General features: G+C 38.8%; 1 protein-coding gene across 2 annotated transcripts in view; it reads right to left on the reverse strand.

Moving 5' to 3' along the window:
• Positions 1–15,067, reverse strand: part of Vcan (versican) — an 81,707-nt gene extending 66,640 nt beyond the window's left edge. For both annotated transcript variants that reach the window (XM_090331673.1, XM_090331672.1), the window contains exons 1-4: positions 14,998–15,067; positions 7,777–8,151; positions 5,425–5,599; positions 5,216–5,343 (exon numbers count right to left, since the gene is read on the reverse strand). In XM_090331673.1, coding sequence (XP_090187799.1) covers positions 5,216–5,343; positions 5,425–5,599; positions 7,777–8,151; positions 14,998–15,067 — 748 coding nt within the window. The remainder of the gene's footprint in view (positions 1–5,215; positions 5,344–5,424; positions 5,600–7,776; positions 8,152–14,997) is intronic.
• Between the last annotated feature and the right edge of the window lie 7,542 nt (positions 15,068–22,609).

The following is a 22,609-nucleotide window of genomic DNA, read 5'->3' on the forward strand; positions in this document are numbered from 1 at the left end:
ATTTCTGTGGGAGTCCAGCAAGGAGAATCTCTGGAAGAGACACACCATTAAAAACGAGGAGAAACTCATAGAGAAATAGTAGTGTTATGGGGATCCAATGATGATTTAAAATGTTGATCCTTAGTAAAACTGGAAAACAAAGCACAGTACTTTTTTTAAAAGTTACTAAAATAGAAAGGTAGTGGTGGCAGCCAATTTCACCAAGAGATAAAGTTTGGGAAAATTCTGCAGTATTTGGAGTTATGATGTGTGCATGTCTGGAACAGGTTTTTCATTTTGGTTCCATAAACTACATAAACTAATAGTGTCATCTGTACTAGAAACTTTACGATAGCTTTGCCGAATTAGAACTAATAACATTTATATTTGTTGAACAAAAAAATAACCAAAATAAAGAGAACTTAAAATAAAGAGTTCTCACTTGAATGGAATAGCCAAAGAACAAATCTTGGAAGCAGTAGATTTCCAAATAAGGTAAGAGCAGCATGTCAGAAAGACTGGGATAGGGGTGCTTTCTGAGAGAACCAAAGCAGAATTTATAGAGAGACTGAACACAAGGTCTGTGAAAGGTCAGATGGATGCACGTGTGGAAAATCATGCCAGAGAGAAAGGAACAAGAGGTGAAATAAGTTACAGTAGAGGAGGCTTTAAAGGGCTTTGAAGAGCAGGCAGCTCGTGCTTGGGGAAGCATGTGATAGAAAAACTAAAGTATAAAGTACACTGTTGAGTAGGGATGATGTGGTAAAAATGTCTGAATGCCTTGATGCTCATTAACAGTTTCATGATGGACTGTTAAAAGAACAGACACTCCAGGATGTGGGTATTCAAAAGGAGTGTGGTGGGGTCAAGGGCAAAGGGGATAGATAAATGAAGAGGAGGAGAATGGGTATTACAGTTAAGAATCCAATATAGATCCTAAAAAATTAAGAAGAGTGAGGGAATGGATCGATAAGGAAAGGATCCATGAGAATATTTGAAAGGGGTGACTGATGAAGATATATTGTTTTCACAATACAATATATGTTAAATGACAACTCCTTTGGACTACTACTTAAAGATAATACTTTTAAAAAGCATTCAGAGATTAATATGTATCCATGACATACAAACCCTCAGCCTAATTTCAACTATGTTCTAAAATCTAAGTGCCAGTGATTGTATATAGACATTCCCTTCTTGAATACTTGTTTGTTAAACATGTAATTTGAAATATGATGTAAATATTGATGTTAATAAATTCTTTAATAAAAAATGAAAAAAGCATAGACACTATTTGTAAGAATAAAAAAGAGGTTTATTTTTGTGATCTTTGTTCTTAAATACTATGTGAAGTGATTTCTTTTCTCTTTTTTTCACCTTATGGGTTATCTCATGTTGTTACTGTATGTGACTTTGGTCCTAGTATATTGTAGATAAGTTAATTTGCTTACTTGAAATATGGAAGAGAAGGGGAAAAACAAGATGACTGCCAGGGGTTAAGGAGGGAAACTGACAGAAAAACATGGCAAAGAGTATCAGTGTTCAAGAAGTAATGTGCCCACTACTTGATGAATGCAATTGTATCCCCTCTATGCATTACCCTGACAATAAAATACAATAAATAATTCATAGAAATATGTTTGATTCAGAATAATCTTGGATTAGACATGCAAAATTAGAAATTAACATTCCAATTTTCATTTGTCTCTTTCAGTATACTATGTGTCCATTCATTCAGCATAGCAAGAATTATTATTCACATACAAGAGGACAAAAACAACATAAACAACTTAAGAAGGGAATTAAAGCAATGAAATGTTTTGAAATGGGGCCAGGAGTTTGGCCTCGTGGTAGAGTGTTTGCCTAGCATGCATAAAGACCCGGTACCACGCACATAGAAAAAGTCAGAAGCGGTGCTGTGGCTCAAGTGGAAGAGCTCTTGCCTTGAGAAAACCCAATGACAGTGCTCAGGTCCTGAGTTCAAGCCAGGAATGGCAAAAAAAGAATTAGAAAGCAAATAATGCAGGCTAGGAAAAGATAGAATATGGATATTTGTCAAGTCTGGGCACAAAAACTGAAATTATTGATGTTTTGTGAGGAACTAAGTGGCTCAGCTGTGAAGGAAATTAGTCTGTTCTCATCTGCTATCATCAGAATAAAATACCCACAGAAAAGAAAATGTGTCTTTTGCATTTGACATCATAAGAAAACCAAGTGAGTAATGGCTTAATTTCATTAGAAGTTAATATCTTAATTTCATTAAAGAGAACTGAATATTTTTAACCTTAGTAGATATATTTCCAAATATCTTATGAAATCTATTACATGAGCTATTATTTGCCATGGGGCAATTATAGTAATTCCATAAGGGTCAAGCATTAGCTGTCATATCTGAATTGAACCCCGTTTCATAAAATGTACCATTTCTAGTTGACCACATAGTATCTTTCCAAAAACCATGGTACATACAGGTATTCACAGCTCCTAACACTAAGACCCATTCTATTTTAAGGTATTTCTAGAGAAATGAATTTACCACTTCTCATGATTCTTTTTACTTATAAAAATATTCATTGTCAGAAAAAAAATCTTGTATTGAACCTGATTCAAAGAGTTGCGATTTTGGGGACCCTTTTTCCTTATAAATTCAGTGGAAATAAAGAGCCTCTTGACTCCCATAAACCTTAATAGTATCTATTACACATTAAGCACTTACTTGGCGCAGTGATGAAAGCTTTGCCCATTATCTCATTCAATCTTCATACAACAAGTAAAAAGCATATATTCTTATTGTTCTCATTTCACTGAAGAAAAAATTGAACCTTGAGATATCAGCTTTGCTCACCATCTCTCAAGTAAGAAATGGCAAAGCTGGAAGGCGAAATGTGCTCTTTGCCATTCCTAATTTAGCTGCCATAGGAATTTTCTTTCAGCATTATCATTTCTATTCCTAAACAATGATGGTCTCTAAATCACATAGCTTGAGTTACAAGAACCAGTTTTGATGATGTTGCACATAAAAACAATATGCACTGAGTAGAAACTATACTTCAAATTTTACTGCCAGCAACATGCATTTATACTCTGCTCAAATATGGATATGGGCATCAAGCCACAGATTCTAATAAGAGAAGACTCACAAGAGTAGGTTAAGTTACTGTGTTGCTACGCTACGATGTTGAGTAGGTTAGGCATAGTAAACACATCTTCAGTTTACCAAGGTATTTGGGGAGCTATGCTCCATTGCAAGTCAAGGAGCATCTGTAGACTCAATCCCTTTTCCAGCTTTTTGAACCATTTAATCATTTTAACTTGACTTCAAAACCATTTCAACATGTTCACATCCACTTCATGGGAAACATCAATGAAACTTCCTACTAAAGATTATTTTATAGATTTTAACGTTTATGCTCTTATTTTTTTTTGTTTTTTGGGGTTTTTTTTGCCAATCATGGGTTTGAGCTCAGGGCCTGAGCACTGTCCTTGGACTTTCTCAAGGTTAGAGCTCTACTACTTGAGCCTCAGCACCATTTCTGGCTTTTTTCTATGTATGTGGTACTGAGGAATTGAACCCAGGTCTTCGTGCATGCTAGGCAAGCACTCTACCACTAGGCCAAACTCCCAGCCCCTTTTATGCTCTTATTTAAGGATCTTAGTTCCATTATTTTCTTAATAACAGGGTTTTATAATTAAATAATATCTAATAAACTATGATTAAGTTTTAGAACATTTTTAAGGACACATGAATATTGAAAGTCTCACTAGGAGGTGGTCACATGGCCCAACAAGACCAAATTACATCTCAAAACCACCAACAACAGTCAAAATAGAACCCAGTATGATTTTGTAAGGCATCAAGACATTATATAATCCAATCTTCTCACTTTATGCTGAAAAATATTAAGATTATTCTTTTCTGTGGATCCAATCAAAATTAAAAGTATAGTTTACTATAATGTCACTATCATATAACTAAGCTATTAAAATACCTATTATGACACATAAAAATTTACTTCAAAAGGCATAGAAACTTCCATTCCATGAACCTTTAAATTTTTTTTACATTTTTGCCAGTTCTAGAGCTTGAACTCAGAGCTTAGACACTGCCCCTGAGCTTCTTTTGCTACTACTTGAGCCACAGTTAACTTCCAGTGTTTTTGTTAATTTATTGGAGATAAAAGTCCCATGAATTTTCCTTATCAGGCTGACTTTGAACCATGATCCTCAGATCTCAGCATCCTGAGTCACGAGGATTACAGGCGTGAGTCTCAGTGCCCAGCTATCTGTGTAACTGTTATACTGCATAGTGCTCCTTGGATAATACCAACACTGTTGAACTCAAACTTGGTTTTAAGAACCTCCAAGTCATAGGAAAACTGATCCATCCCAAGTCAGTGAGACTTCAAGCATCCTAATGAAAGGCTATATCCGGAGGGTCACACATTCCTAATAAACAGAAAGTATGTATTACAGTATTCTTAACTGAGCTCATTGCTGGAATGAATTAATGATTGCTCTGAGTACCAACATGTGAAAATAGATCAGAGAAGAAACATGAGCCCTACCTACTTCTGGACCAGTTCAGAGTTTACATTTGAGCTTTGCGGAGTTTAGCAATACCTAGATCCACAGCAATCTGTCATCAAAAGGTGTTACATGAAGTTTTTACTAGAATAAATATGCCGTACAGTCTTCTATTGTTAAAATAAAAGCAATCCAAAAGTAATAGTTCTGTAAGAAAGCCACCATAAGGAGCCACCATAGGGAAAGACATTTCTAACCTGCATAATCCTTTACACACTCCTTCCCTTTCCACTTTAACTTAAGCTTGCTTTTACCACAAAATCATAGTCACTTAAATAAGGAGCTGCTGTAGAGTTCAAACAAGCCTGAGGACTTGCTCTACTGAAGTGTTCTTCTAGTCCTTCCTTGGTTTTCTCAGTATAAAATAGAACTACAGAAAAATCAGTGGGTAAAGAAAGAAGAAAGGGCACAATAATGGGATAGAATATGATGATGAATAATATATATACCATATATAATTTGTGTGTACATAACATAATGAAATTCACTAGCATCTATTAAACGAATGCAGGGAACCACGAAAGAGTAATAAAGGGGGCGAATTTGACCAATGTAGCACGACATAGGCATGCATGAACTCTCAAGGTAAAATCACTTTACACAGTTAATTTACGCCAGTAGAAGTGTCTGTAACGACAGTCAAACTTCTTACCATCCAGCTGATCCACATAACAGTACACATCATAGGTTTCTTGAGGATAACGGAATCCGTAAGTTCTGACCCCTTCCTTTCCCATCATGTCTCCATAGCAGCCTTCTCGAGGAGTCCGGATGGGATATCTGGGGAAGATAAAAACTTGTAAGTGGCATATTTTCTTTTCACAAAGAAATGCAAACGTGGAAGCCCCTCCAATCTCTCACCTAACACTTCGATCAGACAGCCAGCCTGCATCACACTGCTCAAATCCATCTTCATAGGCAGCAAAAAGCTGGTCCGGGGATGCGATGACTGCCCCAACGTCCAAGCAAGCCTTCTTAGCAGACTCAAAATTTAGAGTATACCTACTGGTTGAAGCCCTGTAGTGAAACACAACCCCTGCAACGACAATAACAAACATTTTCAGGCAGTTCCAAATCTCCCATATTACTGTGCAAAATTCTCATGAGAGCAATATAGTCAGTTAATTAGTAACGGTAATAAAGGTATCATCTTTATTCTATGTTAAAAAAAATCATGTTCATACAAAAAAGCTTCAAAAGTATCACTTATTTAACAGTCCTACCTTGGTCCCTTAGAACATTTCCTAGCCATGAACTTATTGGTAACGTGTAAGAAAGAGATTCAGATTACTAAAACCTAGTGATAAAATTAAGTGATATTAATTCATATCACTTAAGACAATTTTTGTTGTTGTTAAGTGGAATAAATTTTCAATTTTTTTGCTACTCTTCTCTGATGCCTAGTAATTTTCCTAGGGTTAGCAGGAGGTCTAACTTCTGGTTCTCATATTAGGCCTCCCACACACCCATCTCTCAAATCCAAGACATGTATGTCAATGAAGCAATGGCAGAAATACTAGCCATCTCATAGCTAAGCACCACAGGAGCTAAAGTACACTTCCTGACAACTATGTTTTTCTAGTTTCTTGCCTTTCATTACTCACGCCATCAGGAAGTGCCTGTTTGTACCTTTCTAACACTTCTCTAAAGTTGTCAGGAAATATATCTGCCGCTATCTGGTAACTAGAAATAGTTTTAATGATTGATAAAAATTAAGATAGAACTTGAATGGTTGTAAGTTTTGCTTGATCAGTGCTTCAAATAATCTTTTCAGTAATTAAAAACCTTTCACAGGTACTAAAGATCTACAGTAAGGACAAGGGGGCCTTCTTGAAGGCAGGGAAGATCAATTTGGGTATCTGCAAATTGTTGGAATGATTTGAAGACCTCATGGGGCTAAGGAGATTAAGAGAAGGATTTTCATTGTTCCAAAGGAGCAAGAGACAAATCGATTTCTCATTCTTTAACGATAAAAAACTGTAGAAGTTAACTTCTTTGGGATTTTAAAGAAATAAGGGTGGTACAAATTTGACTAATTAAATGCTGAGAACATTAGAAAATGTCAGGACATTTAGTGGATACATGGACAACATAAAACCCGTTTGTAGAAATTCACACTAAAATTAGAATGTCCCAGGATGATCCATAGGTTAATTTGTTGTGTCTGAAATCCCAAATATTTTCTTTGGATGAAACAATAAAGAGTTTGAATAAGAAATACTCCCTTTATATAGCCTTAAAGGGTAAATATTTTATAGGAAAGGGAGGTTTGGAAGAAAATCAGTTTCATCATGTCTGGACTTTTTCTTAATGACTTGCCAAAACCTTCTGCTTCCAAGAGCTGCTACATTATGTGTGTGCCCAATTAAAGTGATTTTTCTTTGCTTGGTCTCCCACCTTAAACTCAAGTGACACATAAAGCACCCCTAAGAAAAGAATAAAAATGAATGTCTTGCTGCAAAACTTTGTGATTAACAACTGGTAGGTTAACCTTAAAATTTTTTTCACTTTTTTATTATTATTATTTTGTTCCAGTTCAAATATTTATTGAACCATAGCCTTTTCAAGACTCTGTGATATATATCATGGTATTTATTAAGGATCTTATTTATTCAATGTGCAAGTTATAGTTTAAAATTCCTGAAAGTAAACTATAAAATTTTACTAATCACAGTAAGAGCACACTAAGGGATATAATTCAATGATAGAACACTTGCCCCAGTAGCACAAGGCCCTGAGTTTGATTCCAAGCAACATGAAAACAAACTAACAGTAAAAAAATATATCAGAAAGTGAGAAAGAAATACTGTTTTGTGTGTATTTGTTTATATGTGTGTATATACATATGCACCCACTTTTGTAAAAAGTAATATATGATGTAGATCAGCCTTTACAGTCTTGCAAAGTGATCAGTGACAGATTTCAGCACTGGAGCAAAATTTATTAAACAGTGTACTGTGTTTCAAAGTATTTATTATTTCCAGTATTATTACTCTACCGGAACCAATGCAACGACTGCAAGGCCAGGCCATCTGCCTTGGCCTCTAAAATTAAACGGCTCAGATCTGGTGACAAGCATGGACGATTAAGTGAAGGATTGTGTTTCTCCCCTGTCTAATGGCCCAGCAACAGTCTTTATTTCAGAGTAGAAGTTCCCACTTCTGAACCAGGTGCTGCGCTGACTACTTGCCTATGGACTCAGAAAGATCTTACCAGCCACGGCCAGCGACACGGTATCCTGAGTGTCTTCAATCCCGTACATGACGTCGCACCGATAGACACCTGCATCACTGGCCCGCAGCTTCACCACTGTGAGGGAGGCGTCGCCCACGTCCTCGGGATGGGTAGGCACTGACACTCTGCCTTTGTAGTCTGGACCGACCTTGATGTTTCCGTGTTGGGCCACAAGAACAGTAGTCTCCTTTAGATCCTTTCCATTTTTGTCTGCTTCGATCTTAGACCACTTGATTCTGAGAGATTCGCTGGTGTTATAGTTGGGTGGTAAGGTTGGCAGGGTTGAAAAATGACAAGGAAGGCTGACTTTTCCAGCGAGGGAGCCCTTCACCGGTGGGGTTTTTTCCGTTTTGACTAAAAGAAAGAGAAAAAATAACAGATTGAACATTCCTGGAAAAACCAAACTTGATCGGACAGGAAACCCTTGCAGTGGTTTCATTACCTATTTTAACATGTACAGTAATTAGAATCATTTGGCATAAAGAACAGCATATACAAATTCTAACCAAGATAGAGATTGATAATGCTCATCTTTATATGGAGATAGGGAGTTCACATTAACTTTATTCCTTAGTGTTTAACATTTAAACAATGAGTAATAAAATAAGACATATTTAATAGCAAGCAATAAAAGACTGAAGGAGGAGCAGCCTAGAATCCATAGTGCAGGTTTAAAAAGACTAGACCAGGCCGGGAATTTGGCCTAGTGGTAGAGTGCTTGCCTAGCATGCACGAAGACCGGGTTCGAATCCTGGGTACCACATACATAGAAAAAAGCCAGAAATGGTGCTGAGTCTCAGGTGGTAGAGTTCTAGCCTTGAGAAAAAAAACCAAAGACAGTGCTCAGGCCCTGAGCTCAAGCCTGGGTCTGGTAAAAAAAAAAAAAAAAAAAAAAAGACTAGACCAGTAATAGGAAAAGTTGTTGAAAAATGGAAATTACTACTTGCAAGTGAAAGATGGAAAATAAAAAAACATAGGATAAGGATAACTGCACCATTAACTTGAAGGAAATGGACATCAAATTAAAAAGGGAAGTAAGAGTTTTCTTTTTAAAAAGTGCTTCATAAGAATGAAGGAGTCTAATATTTGAAGGACTTTCTTTGGGCCCCATTCAACCAATGGCTTCATTATAATGGCAAATCCAGCTGTAATCACTTTGCAAAGAAACATTACCTCTCATCATATCCTGGGGAGAGGGGGGAAGCCTGCTTCTGTTCACTTTTCTCTAAAAAAAAAAAAGACCTCTTTTCCGTTTAAGCCCTTAAACTGTTAATGGCAAAGACTAGGATGGTGGTAATATAACACCTCTGCCTACAAAAGGAAATGTCCTTTCACTCTTAATTACTTCCCTCTCCCCAGTTCAACTTCACCTTCCAAACACTTAATTAAACTAGAAAATGTGTTCAATAACAATAGAAAATGGAATTATTGTTGATGTAAAAACAATTCCCACTTCATGAAAATATGACCAACAAGTTAATAGAAACTTCTAAAGGAAGTGGTTTTCTTGTTATTGTTTTCATTTGGTCTTGGTTTTTTGAGGGGGAGGTTGTTTGGGGTTTGTTGGTTTGTTTATAGAAGTTCTGAAATTTGAACTCAGGTTGCCAAGGCGGGTATTCTATCTTTTGAAGCATGCCTTCAGCCAAAGTAATGTCTCTTTCTTCCTTCCTTTCTTTCTTTCTTTCTCTCTTTCTTTCTTTCTTTTTAAATTATTAGATGTAAGTAGTTGTGCATAGGAGTTGCCACTTAACAAAGCAATTCATTAATACAATATATCTTGATTAACATCACCCCTTTTAACATTTTATCCATCCCAGCCCTACTCACCCATTACCAAAATGATGTGTTTTTTAATCTGGGCTAGTTACTTAGATTACTCCCCCTTATAGGCCAAGAAAATTCCATTTTTAATGACTTGATTGGCTTAGAAAATAAACTCTCTAAGGCTTAGGTTTGAATGTACAAACATGAAATAAAGGCTAATCTAGGGCAGGGAGTGTGGCCTAGTGGTAGAGTGCTTGCCTCAGATGCATGAAGCACTGGGTTTGTTTCCTCTGTACTTCATATACAAAGCCAGAAGTAATGCTGAGGGCTCAAGTGCTAGCCTGGAGGAAGCTCAAGGTCAGTGCCCAAGATTGGAATTCAAGACCCAGGACTGGCTGACAAAAAAAAAGCCTAATATATTCCAGTAGGCAGTTTCTGAAATTCAGAACATTGCTTAATAACTTATTAATAAACTGTTTTAATAACTTTTTCATAATGACTACATTGCTTTCGATATTTAGGATATATAAAATTAAAGGATTTGGCCTGACATAAATATATGTACCCGTAGAATCCAATCAGTAAAATAAAATTAACAAAAAGTAATGTAGCCATACCTTTTGTGCACTAAATCTTGAGTCTTAAATCATTGAAGCACAAAAACCAAGTTAACTCAATCTAAATATTTTAAGCAAAATTTTAGTAGTTGAAACTATAATGTATATAGACCAGGAATGTGTTTTAGAAACATTCTTCTACCTACAGGAACTTGCCTGAAACTCTGTAAAGTAATAAAAATGCATCCTAACAACAACAACAACAAAAAAGTTCAATGTTCTGCCAGATGTTTTGTGGTCTAAATGAGTACAAGAAGGAAGAAAGCTCCAAGTGCTGAATGATCAATTATTCCCCCTAGATTCTACACAGTAAAGATGATGCACATTCCATCTGTATAGACAGAGGGGAAGAAGGGAAGCAAGAAGTGGACAGGAGAAACAGAGGCTGGTCAAGGATTTTATGACTTTCTTGATAAATATCATTACCTAATTAATTCATTAGCTCATAACTGTTTTTTCTGTTTGTTTGTTTGTTTGTTGTTAGGGAAACATACAGAAGAATAAGATCAAGGTCCTGAAAAGTTAAAGGGAACTTCTAGGGAGATGACAATAGCAATCTGGGAAGAGAAGGAAGAATACTAGATTAAGTGAAAATGATCATAGTACACTTCACACATGTGTAGAAATAGCAAAATAAAATCTGCTACTTTGTGCAATTAATATATGCTAATGAAAATAAAATATTCAAGTGAAAAACTAGGTAATTAAGGAATAAGAATGTTTATAATCAGATGGATAGTATTTCAAAAGAACTGCTTGTGTTAAAATAAAGCTAATTAACCAGTAGACAAACTGTTCCTCAATCAATCTTTAAACTCTGGAGACCTAAGGATGCCAGATAATGGTTCACACTACTATCATTCAATAGTAGAATACTTTTAAGTTTCCTACTCTGAGAATCAAATTTTCCTTCTCATAAAATAACCTACTCCTGTTCTTAAATTTTTTTCCACTTTTGCTTTTTACAAAGAATATTTAACTCTCCTCAAATTAATCCTAATTTAATTACATGTCTTGGGTGGTCCTATATTTACAAAAAGAAAGTCTGGAATCTAGAAATTACTCAAAAAGTTGTTGGTCATTACTATCATTCAAATAAACACATTGTTATCATTCAAATAAATGACAAGTTGTTTTGCTGTGTGTTTCATTGTGTAGAGACTTTCAAGTAGAAAAATAAACCTGATGGTAGTCATGTTTGCTCACTTCTTTCTCTAATTACTCTTCCCTTACTAGCCACCCAAACCAATTCCCCTTTCCGGATAGATTCCTTTCCCAGCCCTCTCTCTTTGCTCTCTTCATGGGCAATTATTGCCCTTTCCTGGTTGAGCATTTCATCTTTCCTTCCTGAAAATGTTAAAGAAGACAATTCTTGGGACTATTAACTGCTGGTAGATGCTAGACTTTGATAGCCTCCTGGGTCACTCACTGAGGCATTCATTCAGCCAGTCAGTCAACACATAAAATGTTTAAGTGCTGGAAGTGTGGCAAGACCTCTGTAATAATATCAATGTCTGCTCTTTCCCAGCTGCTCCTCAGGAGAAGTAGAAGAAAATAACCTGTCACAGGAGCAGTACGCACTGTAATACTTATAACAGCACAGGGAACAATAGAAACATGGGCAGAGTGTTCTTTCATTGGATAGAATAAATAGTGGATGGTTAGGAAAGGCAAAAGAGTGAATATCTGAGTCATCAACTTATTCTTAATGCCTCTCACTCCCTTACCACACCCCATATAGTGCACTAGTAGCTGTGAATCCTCTACTTCCACACATGCAATTCAGACTTCTCTGTCTTCATGGCCACTACCTGACACAAGTAACCTATGACATGACCTAGGAAGGTCACCAGAGCCTTTTCTATCATGTTGCACCTTTTGCTTATATAATCAAATTTTTGCAGGATTAAAGAAATGAATCTGAAAATTCATATCTTTCTCGGGCTGAAGCTCTGCAGTGTTTTCTACTACAACTTGAAATAAATTCTAAGAATTTCTATAACCTACACAATGATGGATGTCCTGGAACCTCTCCTCACTTCATTACTTCTTACATGTAGTATTCTGAACAAACTGCTTCTTTCAGTGCCTCAGTTTCCTCTTTATCACACATAATCAATAAATGTTTCCATCAGTTACAATTAAACACATAGGGACAAAGGGACAAATGGTGAACAAATGCAGCAGTGGTACTTGCTAGACACTGTTGAAAATGAACTACACAACTTACGGGTGAGGACGGGAGGAAAAAACTGGGACAGTGTGAGGGAAGTGGTGACATTGAAAAAAAGAAATACATTTATTACTTGACTTGTGCAACTGTAATCCCTCCTGTATATCACCTTTATAATAACAACACAAAATACAAAATTTTAAAAATTAGATCAGATATAAATGAATTAGAGACTAAAATCAGTAAAAGAAAACCTAAAGACTTAAATAGCTTTCATTTAGCTCCTTCCATCCTATCCTATCCCAATCTTAACTGTCATTTGTTATTTGGATGAGCTGGCCTCTGCTTATCTCTGTGTCTATATCTCTTAACTTCCTCTTGCTCACTAGTCTCCAAATACAATAACTGTAACCTTTCTGTTGTCTTGCCATCTCTGTTGTCTTGCCATCTCTTGGCTGGTTGACTATTGTGCATCACACTCATACGTAAATGTTACTTTTTCAAAAAGACCTTACTCATCTGCTTCCCCCCACAAAACAGTTAACCCCTGTGACATCATTCTGTTATTTTCATTCATCAGAAAACACCTAAATTTTACTTATTTATTCTGCATCTCATGTAAGAATTCAATAAAATGAAAGCCTGGAACATGTACATTTCATCAACTGATATTTCGTTGGATAGGTGATGCAAAGAAAGCACTCAAGATTTGACTGTCAAATAGTAGTGAGGATATGTGGAGAGCACAGATGAACAGAAGAAAGGATGGATGGAAAGTGAATAGATGAAGTTACCCATAAACCTTGAGTGTCTTGAATGAATTAAAGTAGAAAACTGTCACGAGCAAGAAGAGTTCTAAGGAAGAGAAGTGGCATGTGGAAACCAGGAAATATAAATTAATCTACTCAAATGGAAATTACTTCAAATGGTCTCAAGTATGAGATGAATGGGAAGAACAAGACAGAAGCAGATCAGCAAATCTGAAGTCTCTTCAAATGCTTTGCCTGTCTCTTTATATATACTAAATAGTGGACTTGGCATTATAGAACTCTTGTTAAGTGGCCCTATATTTTAAAGCTGAAAATGAACAATGCATGTGCACTTGTCTTGATCTATAAACAAGACAAAGGGTGGTGGATACAAACATCTGTTGTCAACCTTCTTTCAAACTCTATTCTTTTCAAATTCTATTCTCCTGAGCACTTCACAGTCTTTCTTTCTGTCAGAAGCAGTGGCTCACACCTGTAATCCTCCCTATTCAGAAATGGACATAGGCAGACAACAGTTTGAAGCCAACAGTGGGGGAAAAAAATCCCATGACAACCCATTTCGACCCAAAAGCTGTCGATGATATTATGTATCTGTCATCTTAGGTACACAGGAAGCATGAATAAAAAGACTATTGTTTTTCTAGGCCATTGTAGACATATATGTGATTTCTTACTTTGAAAAATAATTAAAGCAAAAATGACTGTGGATGAGGAGGTGATAGATTTGATCTATTATCTAACAACTGTGAGGCCCTGAATTCAAATCCACTAAAAACAGTAACAAAAAAATTCTTTCTGGTATAGTAAAATCTTTGAGAACAATTGAAAAATTACAAATTTTAACCACATGTCAATACCATCTATGACACTTACACACAGTTCAAAAGTAAGTATGGCAACCAAATGTGATGCTTCTCAACTGTAATCTCAGCACTTAGGAGGAGGCTTAGATGGGAGGATAAGTTTGAGGCCAGGCTGAGTTATATAGAGCAGCACTATCAGAAAATAATAACAGTTAGGCACTGGGGCTCATGTCTATAATTCTAGCTACTGAGGAGGCTGAGGTCTCAGATTCATGATTCAAAGTCATCCTGGGCAGGAAAGTCCATAAGACTCTTATCTCTAATTAACCATCAGAAAACTGGAAATAGGGATGTGGTTCAAACTGGTAGAGCTCTACCCTTGAGCTAAAGAGCTCAATGAGTGACACGAGTGTGGCCTAGTGGTAGAATACCTGCCTAGCATGCATGAAGCCCTGGATTCCATTCCTTGGTACCACAGACACAGAAAAAGCTGGAACAGGTGCTGTGGCTCAAGTGGTAGAATGCTAGCCTTGAGAAAGCCAAGGACAGTGCCCAGGCCCTAAGTTCTAGCACCAGGATTGGCAAAACGAGGGAGAGAGAGAGAGAGAGAGAGAGAGACAGAGAGAGAGAGACAGACAGAGAGACAGACAGAGAGACAGAGAGAGACAGAGAGAGAGCCAGAGAGAGAGAGCCCTCAATGATAGCATGCAGGCCCTGAGTTCAGGTCCCATAACTGAGAAGAGTAATAAAGAGTAGTAATAATAATGGTAGTAGTAATAGTAATAATAATAATAATAATAATAATGTGAGAAGTTAATAAAAGACTACTTGCAATGTTAGCCCCAAGTATGTTGTTTTTTTTTCTAACTGCTTTATTTAAATCTACTGCTTTCAGTATAACATATTATTTTAACAAAAAATGTTTTAAGCATTCAATATTTAGGAGGATAAATCTTATCACCTTTACAATAAAGAAACAAAAGGAAAAGAAGACAATTCTTCATTCTGATGTTTTAATACTGTCATAAAATTTTCATTTCTGCTTGTAATAAAGTAACTGTTACCATACTCACCTTTATGTAGCACATGGGTTACTACTAAGGTTGAGTACATCCAGAAGATGCTTTTTATATTTATCAACATCTTGTCCTAGAAGAAGAAAAAAAACAAAGTAGCAAAGTAAATCACAAGCATTCAGGCTGGTGGCAGGTCATAAATCACATGTTACTTGTACATTGTGTGTGGTAAAAGAAATAGTTCCTCTTAGATTGTAAAAACAAGAGGAGACTTGTAATAGGAGAAGTTATCTCATCACTCTAATTATTACCCTGAATCTTACTCAAGGCCATAGTTACCAAAATAATTTCATAACTTAATTTGAGGTCATATAACTATATGGATTTGTGTAACAGCCACAGCTGAGTAGCCCATAAGAACAATAGAGACCAGAGCCAAGAAACTAAAGGTTAGACGTCGGCACAAAGATGAATAAGTGACCAAAACTATATTTAGAAACAGTGAGCTGGTCAAGAATAGAGCAAGAGAAGATGGCAAGAATGACCAAGAACAAAAAAATAAAGGTGGGGAAAGTAAGACTTAAAGTGAGAAGGAACCCATTGGTGGCTCAGGCACGTGACATCAAAACAAAATAAAGACCTCATACAGGCTTTTTAAAACACAAACAGACTCTGGTGTGTTTCTAGCTGGCTGAACAAACAAAATAAAAGTAATGAAGAACCATTAATGACAAAAGTGACCGATACTTGTCAGGATTTTAAAACACTTCAAACAGTTCTAAGGTCTCAAGCATAAATAATGAGAGAAAATATTCTGCAGAGGAAAATCAAGGAATCCTATGCTGGGCTTTACCATTAATTTGTGTGACTTTAGGAAAAAATATTTAATAATCTGAGCCCTAGAATGGTCCCTTCCAGTTTTAGTTTTCAGAAGTTATCATCACAAAGATAATACATGTTGGGGACTTCTATAGTTTAGATTTAAATGGTCTTCCAATACCGATGTCTAAAAGATGGATACTCAGCTTGGAGTTGGCACTTCTGGAAAGCAAGGGAGGATTTAAGAGATGAGGCCTAATGGGAGGTCTTAGATCTTTGGGGAAATGCCATTAAAATGGATTATAGAATGTTGGCCACTCTTCTTTCTTTTGTTTCTACACTGCCTTGACATGAGGGGATTCCTCCACTATACTGCTCCAGAAACAAAAACATATTACCTTACCACAAGCCACAAAATCAAGAAGTCCACATATTTATAGACTGAAACTTCCAGTATTGTGTGTACAAATCGATCTTTTCTCTTTGTAAATTGAGTACTTCAATTTTTTGTCACAGTACTAGAAAGCTGGTTTTTACTGTTTAAATATTTGATTTGGTACTCTTTTGTCTTTTTCAAAACAATTAAGTTCTGTATTACCTAGGAAACCTGAACTAAAAAGAAGTAAATGCTGGAAGAATCCTTGCCCAATTTGTCCTTACATTCAATTTCATGATTTATAAGTGATTATTTTTTCCTTAATACTTATACCTTGGCTTTACTTCATATTTCTTAAACTAAATATTAGAACCCCTTTAAAATAAAATTACAAAGTATTATAATTCTGTGCTATAATTCCTAGGGATATTTGTTTTCTATAGATCAACTGGTAATTCCAAATGACAAGGATCTAGTGTGTAATCCTTAATGCACCTTGACAGACTGAGTTTGTTATTTGTAGTAAATGAGTATGATATGTAACATATCAATGAATACTAATTAGGATGCATGTTTTAAAATTTCTGAATGTCTTATAAGATATTATAGCAAGCAGGTAAATCTTATGGGTATATTTTACCTATGTCTCAGTTACCTAACAATAATTTTTATTTTACCTTACAATATTTTACAAAACTGATGATATAACTTCACAGCCAAGATGAAAATTTAGGTTGTGTCACAAAATTCTATTAACAATAATGCAACCATGGTTCTGAATAAGCCACTAAACTTACTGTGGTGTACTTTGGATAAATATTTTTAGGTGTGCTTTATCTCTCTGTAGAATATTAGGCTTCTAGATGGCAGAACTATATCTTATTCAACTTAATATTCTTACATTTATATAGTCCCACCTTCAGAAAAATCGCTTAAAGAACATTAGTAAACCAAATACATCACTAGCACTTCTTTTCTAGTCTTGGAAATATCAATGGCCCCTCATGAATAAGAGTATGTAGGACTAATAAATAGTGACAATACATTTGAATAGGTGCAGTTTAACATTATGACTCAAAAATAAGATCTGATTCCTGTCAATATCCAAAGTTTCAAAACTCATAATAACCAAGACCAGAGGAAAGAGATGCCCCCAGGAATGGGCCTTCTGTATCTTAATTACTTAAAGAAGATAGATAATCAAAAGTCATATTTCCTCCATATAAAAATCCCTTTAATATTTTGAATGAGTGGGAATTCATCTACAGATGAATTTGCCCTAAAACTATATGTAAAACTAAATGAGGGAAGGAAGCCAGTATACTGAAAATATTTGAAAGAGACTAGACAAGTTTTGAGTACAGTGCTAAACGTTGCATATGTTTGAATAAGTCACTCCAACTTAGAAAGTGCCAGGTTCATGCCAAGTCCCATTTCTCTATGTTGCTAAGACAGAAGATCTGGCAACACTAGATTCACATTCCAAATGGCTAATAATCAGCAATAATCAAACGCCACCTGCCCTGCCCTTCAGTCTGCTGGCTGTAGGTCCTATCAGTGCCCTCACGTAGCCTCGTAATTTCCACTCCATGCCAAGTGTCCTGTGGGCAACTGAGTTGCAAAACTTGAAGAAAGTTCATTATCTCTCTAGTAAAAATATCAGAAGGAAGTAATGTCCATCTGAACTCTTTATTTGAATTTTATGTTCCTCAGCATCCCCTTCTTGCATTTTCCAAAAGCTATGCTTGTATCTTTAATGGAGCTTTATTCATTTTTTTTAGCATATTCAAGATTCTTTCTTTGTTTGTAGCACCACTCCAACCCCCATTTCCACACCTCTGCTCTTCAGGGTCTATCTTATATGCACCCTCTGTGAGTGATAACAGGCCTATGTGCCTGGAAAGACCAGGGTGATAGGAGAGCCTGTGCCTATATTTAAACTCAGACTTCAGGAAAGTCAATGAGGAAAGGAAAAAGTCATCAAACAATCAAGAAACAGCTGACAGAAACAGTTTGGTTGCTGGAGAGACACAAAAGACAAGGTCAACAGGTCTCCTGTCCCTGAGAACTGACTGAAGAGAGCAGGCTGGGCTGCCTCAGAGAAAGAGCCAAAGTTCTCTCTCAATCTTAGGGAAGCCCTACTCATCGAGGGGTGACTTAAGGACTCAGATATGGCGGTTTTGTCTACTGTTTGCCTACCAGTTCCCCTGGACAACTGTCTAAGACACTTTAGTTACAAGGTAAACAAACGCAATGGGCATTGCATATCATAGTTTCTCACAGGAAGAATTACTGTAATACAAAAGAAATAGCTCATGCTTTGACATGAGATTTCATACATTTATTAGACAGCAGTAATAATCCCATGTGAAATTGTTTAGTGCCTTGCAACTGGATTCTTGAATCTGGGCTTAGCTAAATTTTCCAGGGTTGCTGTCCCTTAGCACTGCTTCTTTAATCTCTGCCTGTTGAATTATTTCCTTTCCTCTCTCCTTTGTCTCTGCCTCTCTCTGTCTCTGAATCTGTATCCCTTTCTATTTCTGTCTTTGTTTCTGCTTCACTCACACATGCAGTCATTTCATTATAGCATACATTGTTATTGTGCATGTGTCTAAGTTTTACCTCTCTCTATCTACCATAATAGAAAGTCCTGGAGAATATCCTGGACCTCACTCCTCAGTCCACAATGCTGAGGATTGGAATAAAAACCTCTTTTGTTTTGGGGTTGTTGTTTTTTTTTCGTAATTAAGTACATATTTTATCTAGTTTTGTCTGTTGATTTTGTTATTTAAAATGCATATTCCCAATAAGAAAATACTGTTATTTCTAGCAGCAGCAAAGCTTTTCATAATTTACCCAGTTACCTATGTCAAGTCTTTAGGGTATTGTAAAGCAAAATATTGTAAAGGAGAGTCAAGCCTTGGTGGGGCATACCTGCAATCTTAGCTATTCAGCTACTCCTGTTTGAACTCAGTTCAGGAAGGAAAGGCCTTGAAACAAACACTTTTCTCCAATAACCTACTCAGAAAAATGTTGGACGTGGTACTGTAGCTCGCATGCTAGAGCCCTAGCCTTGAGCAAAAGAAGGTCAGGGACAGCTCCCAGGTTCTGAGTTCAAGCTCCAGGACATGCAAAAAGGAAAAAAAATGCAAGGGAAATTCTTCAGGGACATTTATCATTCTTCCCCCCCTCCCCAGTTTGGGGGCTTGATGTCAGGGTCTAGGCGCTGTCCCTGAGCTTTTTTTGCTCAAGGCTAGGCACTTGAGCACAGCACCACTTCTGGCTTTTTATGCTTATGTGGTATTAAGGAATCAAATGTAACAAATGTTACATCTGTGACATTCTGTAGATGATACATCTAGCCAGATGAATATATATGGACAAAATAGATATAGATACATATATGTATATCTGTACCTTTCTACACATACATGGTGGGAAGATAAAAGAGGAAATTGTCCATAATTCTCAAATTCATATAGAGGTTGGCCAAGACATTTGTCTCTAACTCCTGGTTCTGATTCCAAATCAGGGAGAGTACAGGCTTTGTGTTTTCTGGTACATCGCAAACAAACCTACGCAAAAGTTGATTTTTTTGGGGGGGGAGGGGGGACCAGAGTAGGTAATCTCCAACAATAAATATCCTAAATGATTTCTCTGGTTAGATGGTGAAGCTATAACCTACTATGTTGTCATTCATTCTCCCCCTTAAAGGAACCTGGTGTTTTAAAAAGTTAGTCTCTTTCACAGAATAATATTCCATTTTAAAAGCAGTGTCAAGTGATGCCTGTGAAGAAAATCAACAAAGCATGCTTACAAGTCCCCAGGAAAGAAAGGCTTAGTTCTTTGTTTGGAGAAGACAGAGTTAGTTGATCTTTGTGCTCTCAAAGATTTGTATGTCAGTGACTGACCAATCATTAACCAGAAAGTGTTTAAGCAAAGCAGTGTAAGAAAGCATGGAACAATAGATATACCTTTCTCATTAATCAAAATGAGCTTTTAGTTAGCTTTTTAGTTACTTTCCAAGCAGAATTTGGCATCATCTGATAAAAGGATTTGAAGGACTATATCTGAGGCATCTCCCTTCCATTTTCAACACCACAGAAAGAGGAAGTTTACATACATAAAAGTGCATCAACTTAAGGGTATTTCTTCCAAACGGATTTAGGGAGAACTGTCATGTTTCTGTCTACCAAGAGTAACAAAACTTAGAACTCTTACATAAATCGCATCCTTCTCTCCACTACCCACAAGAAGATTAAGAACCGGGACTTCCTGCTGGAGGAAGTCATTGCTCAATTGCTTTGAAAGCTATTGGAACCCTAGGTAGCTCCACAAGAGACAGACACATCCAATTCCAGAATGTCCCTGGTACTTAGAAGCCAGGAAAGTCAGACTGAGCCTCTCTCTTCCTTGTACCCATTCTACCAAAGTGACTCTTCTTGAACTTAACTAATCTTCAGACCTACTTGAATGTGTTTTTAAACTAATACATGGCTTACAGGACAAATTCGTCTCGTTTTTACGCCATTAAAAAAACCCTAAAGTTTACTTGGAGCTTCCTCTAGCTCTATCACTCCCAAAGAACAAAAGGGAAAAAAGAAAGAAAGAAAAGAAAACCCTAAAGGCTTTGAATAAGAGCGTGTCTCGCTGTGTGGATAGGAGCGGGATGGACTCCAGCCGCTGGAGCTGGGGATTGGGGGGGAGGAGCCAGGACCCCGCCCGCCTCCGCCCCGTCCCACGCCGGCCCCGCCCCTCCCCGCTGGCCACCGCGCCTCTGGATCCAGGCTGCGCTGACCGCCAGCCCGTGCAGCTGTGCAGCTGAATCGGAGCCCAGGAAGTCACACCCGTCTACCGCCTGGACTCGAAGCTCCAGTCCACGTGGCGGCTGGCGAACTCCCCCCGCTCCCTCTCCGGGTGCTGAAGGGAGTGCTGGGCTCAGTTCCTCCAGGAGGACTGAGCCAGGCAGGGCTGCCCTCTGCCCAGTTCCAGCAGGCGGAGCTGAACCGCCTCGGTTGCCACCAGTCCCTTCCCACCCTTCCAGCCGTGCGCGCCGCGGCAGCGCTTAACGCTGGGCGCACGGAGACGCATCTGAAAACGACGCCCGACATTCACAACAAAAACCTCTCAACGAATCCTTCTGGTGCCAGCTGCCCACTCAGGCCCTGCTGCGTGCAGCCGCCCACCTCGGCCCATTCTCTCCTTTGTTTTCCCCCACCCCCCCACCCTCCCACCCTGTACCGCTTTCCCTAGCCCTTCCTTGCCTTTGCCTTTGCCTCCAGGCATCATCCTGCTTCCCAATTCCCCCAAGGGACGCCTGCTGTAAAGTTGAGAAAGTATCAGGCTGGGGTTTAGGAGCCTTTGTTTTGCAAGGGCATCTACCTAGAGAAGGCATGTAAAATAAAAGTAGACATGGTAAACCACCTGGTTTCAATAGATGCACACATTGCTGGAGTAAGGTTCCCAAAGCTGAACGTCCCAGGTGGCGGAGCTGGATCCACCCAGAAGGTCTGCGGCCCGCAGACGACTGTCAGAAAGTACCACCCAGGCACTTGGACACCCAAGTCTTCAAGTCTTCCCCCAGCTTCCTCCCCCAACCCCTTTTTGTGGTCACTCCTCCAAATCCCAGATCCCGCCGTGGAAAATCAGGACTAGATGGGGGAAAAGAGGCGTTCACCTCCTGGAAGGTTAGATCGTGCAAGTGAACCCTCGGCTTTGGGTGGGAGGGTCTCCCTCTTTTATTCTCTCTCCACTCGTGCTGGATTTCTCCATCAGGGGGAGCCCACTCCCGCCGCAAAACTCTATTCCTAGACATCAGGATTCTCGGAGAGGGAAGCGGAGCTGGAGACCGAGACCCGGCCGCGCGCCGCCTCCCCCGCCCCTCCCTCGCCGCCGGCCTCCACCGACGGGGAGGGCCAGGGCCGGGGAACGCACAACTCGCCATTCATTTGTCAGCCGTGGGGGAGGGGACGCCGACGCAGATGGAGCGGAGACCATGGAGAAGGGGGGGGGAGCAGAAGTGGGGGGGGACGTGTAGAGAAAATGGAGACGGAGGTGGAGCAGCGGTGTCTGGGGGGGACACAAAGATGAGAAGCAGGACGCTGACCGACTTGGTACCACGCGCCCCGGAGACGAACCCCCTCACCCCGCGCCAGCTCCGGGGGACCGGCCGCGCTCGCCGGGCGCAGCTGGATCCCAGCGTGGAGCGTTGGGGTGATGACACGGTTTCCCCACGCCCCCTCCGTCCGCTCACTCGCGGTGACCGCCCCACGCCCAGTGACTCCGAGACCCAGCCGGGATACCCCGGCACCCCGCGAGGCGGTGGGGCGCTGGGCAGAGGGCGTGCCCGGGACGCACCGCACCGCACGCGTTCCGCCGCCGCCGAACCCGCGGCGAAAGTTGCTCAACTAGAGCCGGGGACCGGGATTCGGCCAGAATAGGCGAGGGAGCCGCGGGGCGCGGTCCTGCGGGGCA

This window comes from Megascapheus bottae, chromosome 4 (assembly GCF_031878675.1).
Source record: "Megascapheus bottae isolate mThoBot1 chromosome 4, mThoBot2.hap1, whole genome shotgun sequence".
Lineage (NCBI taxonomy): Eukaryota > Metazoa > Chordata > Mammalia > Rodentia > Geomyidae > Megascapheus > Megascapheus bottae.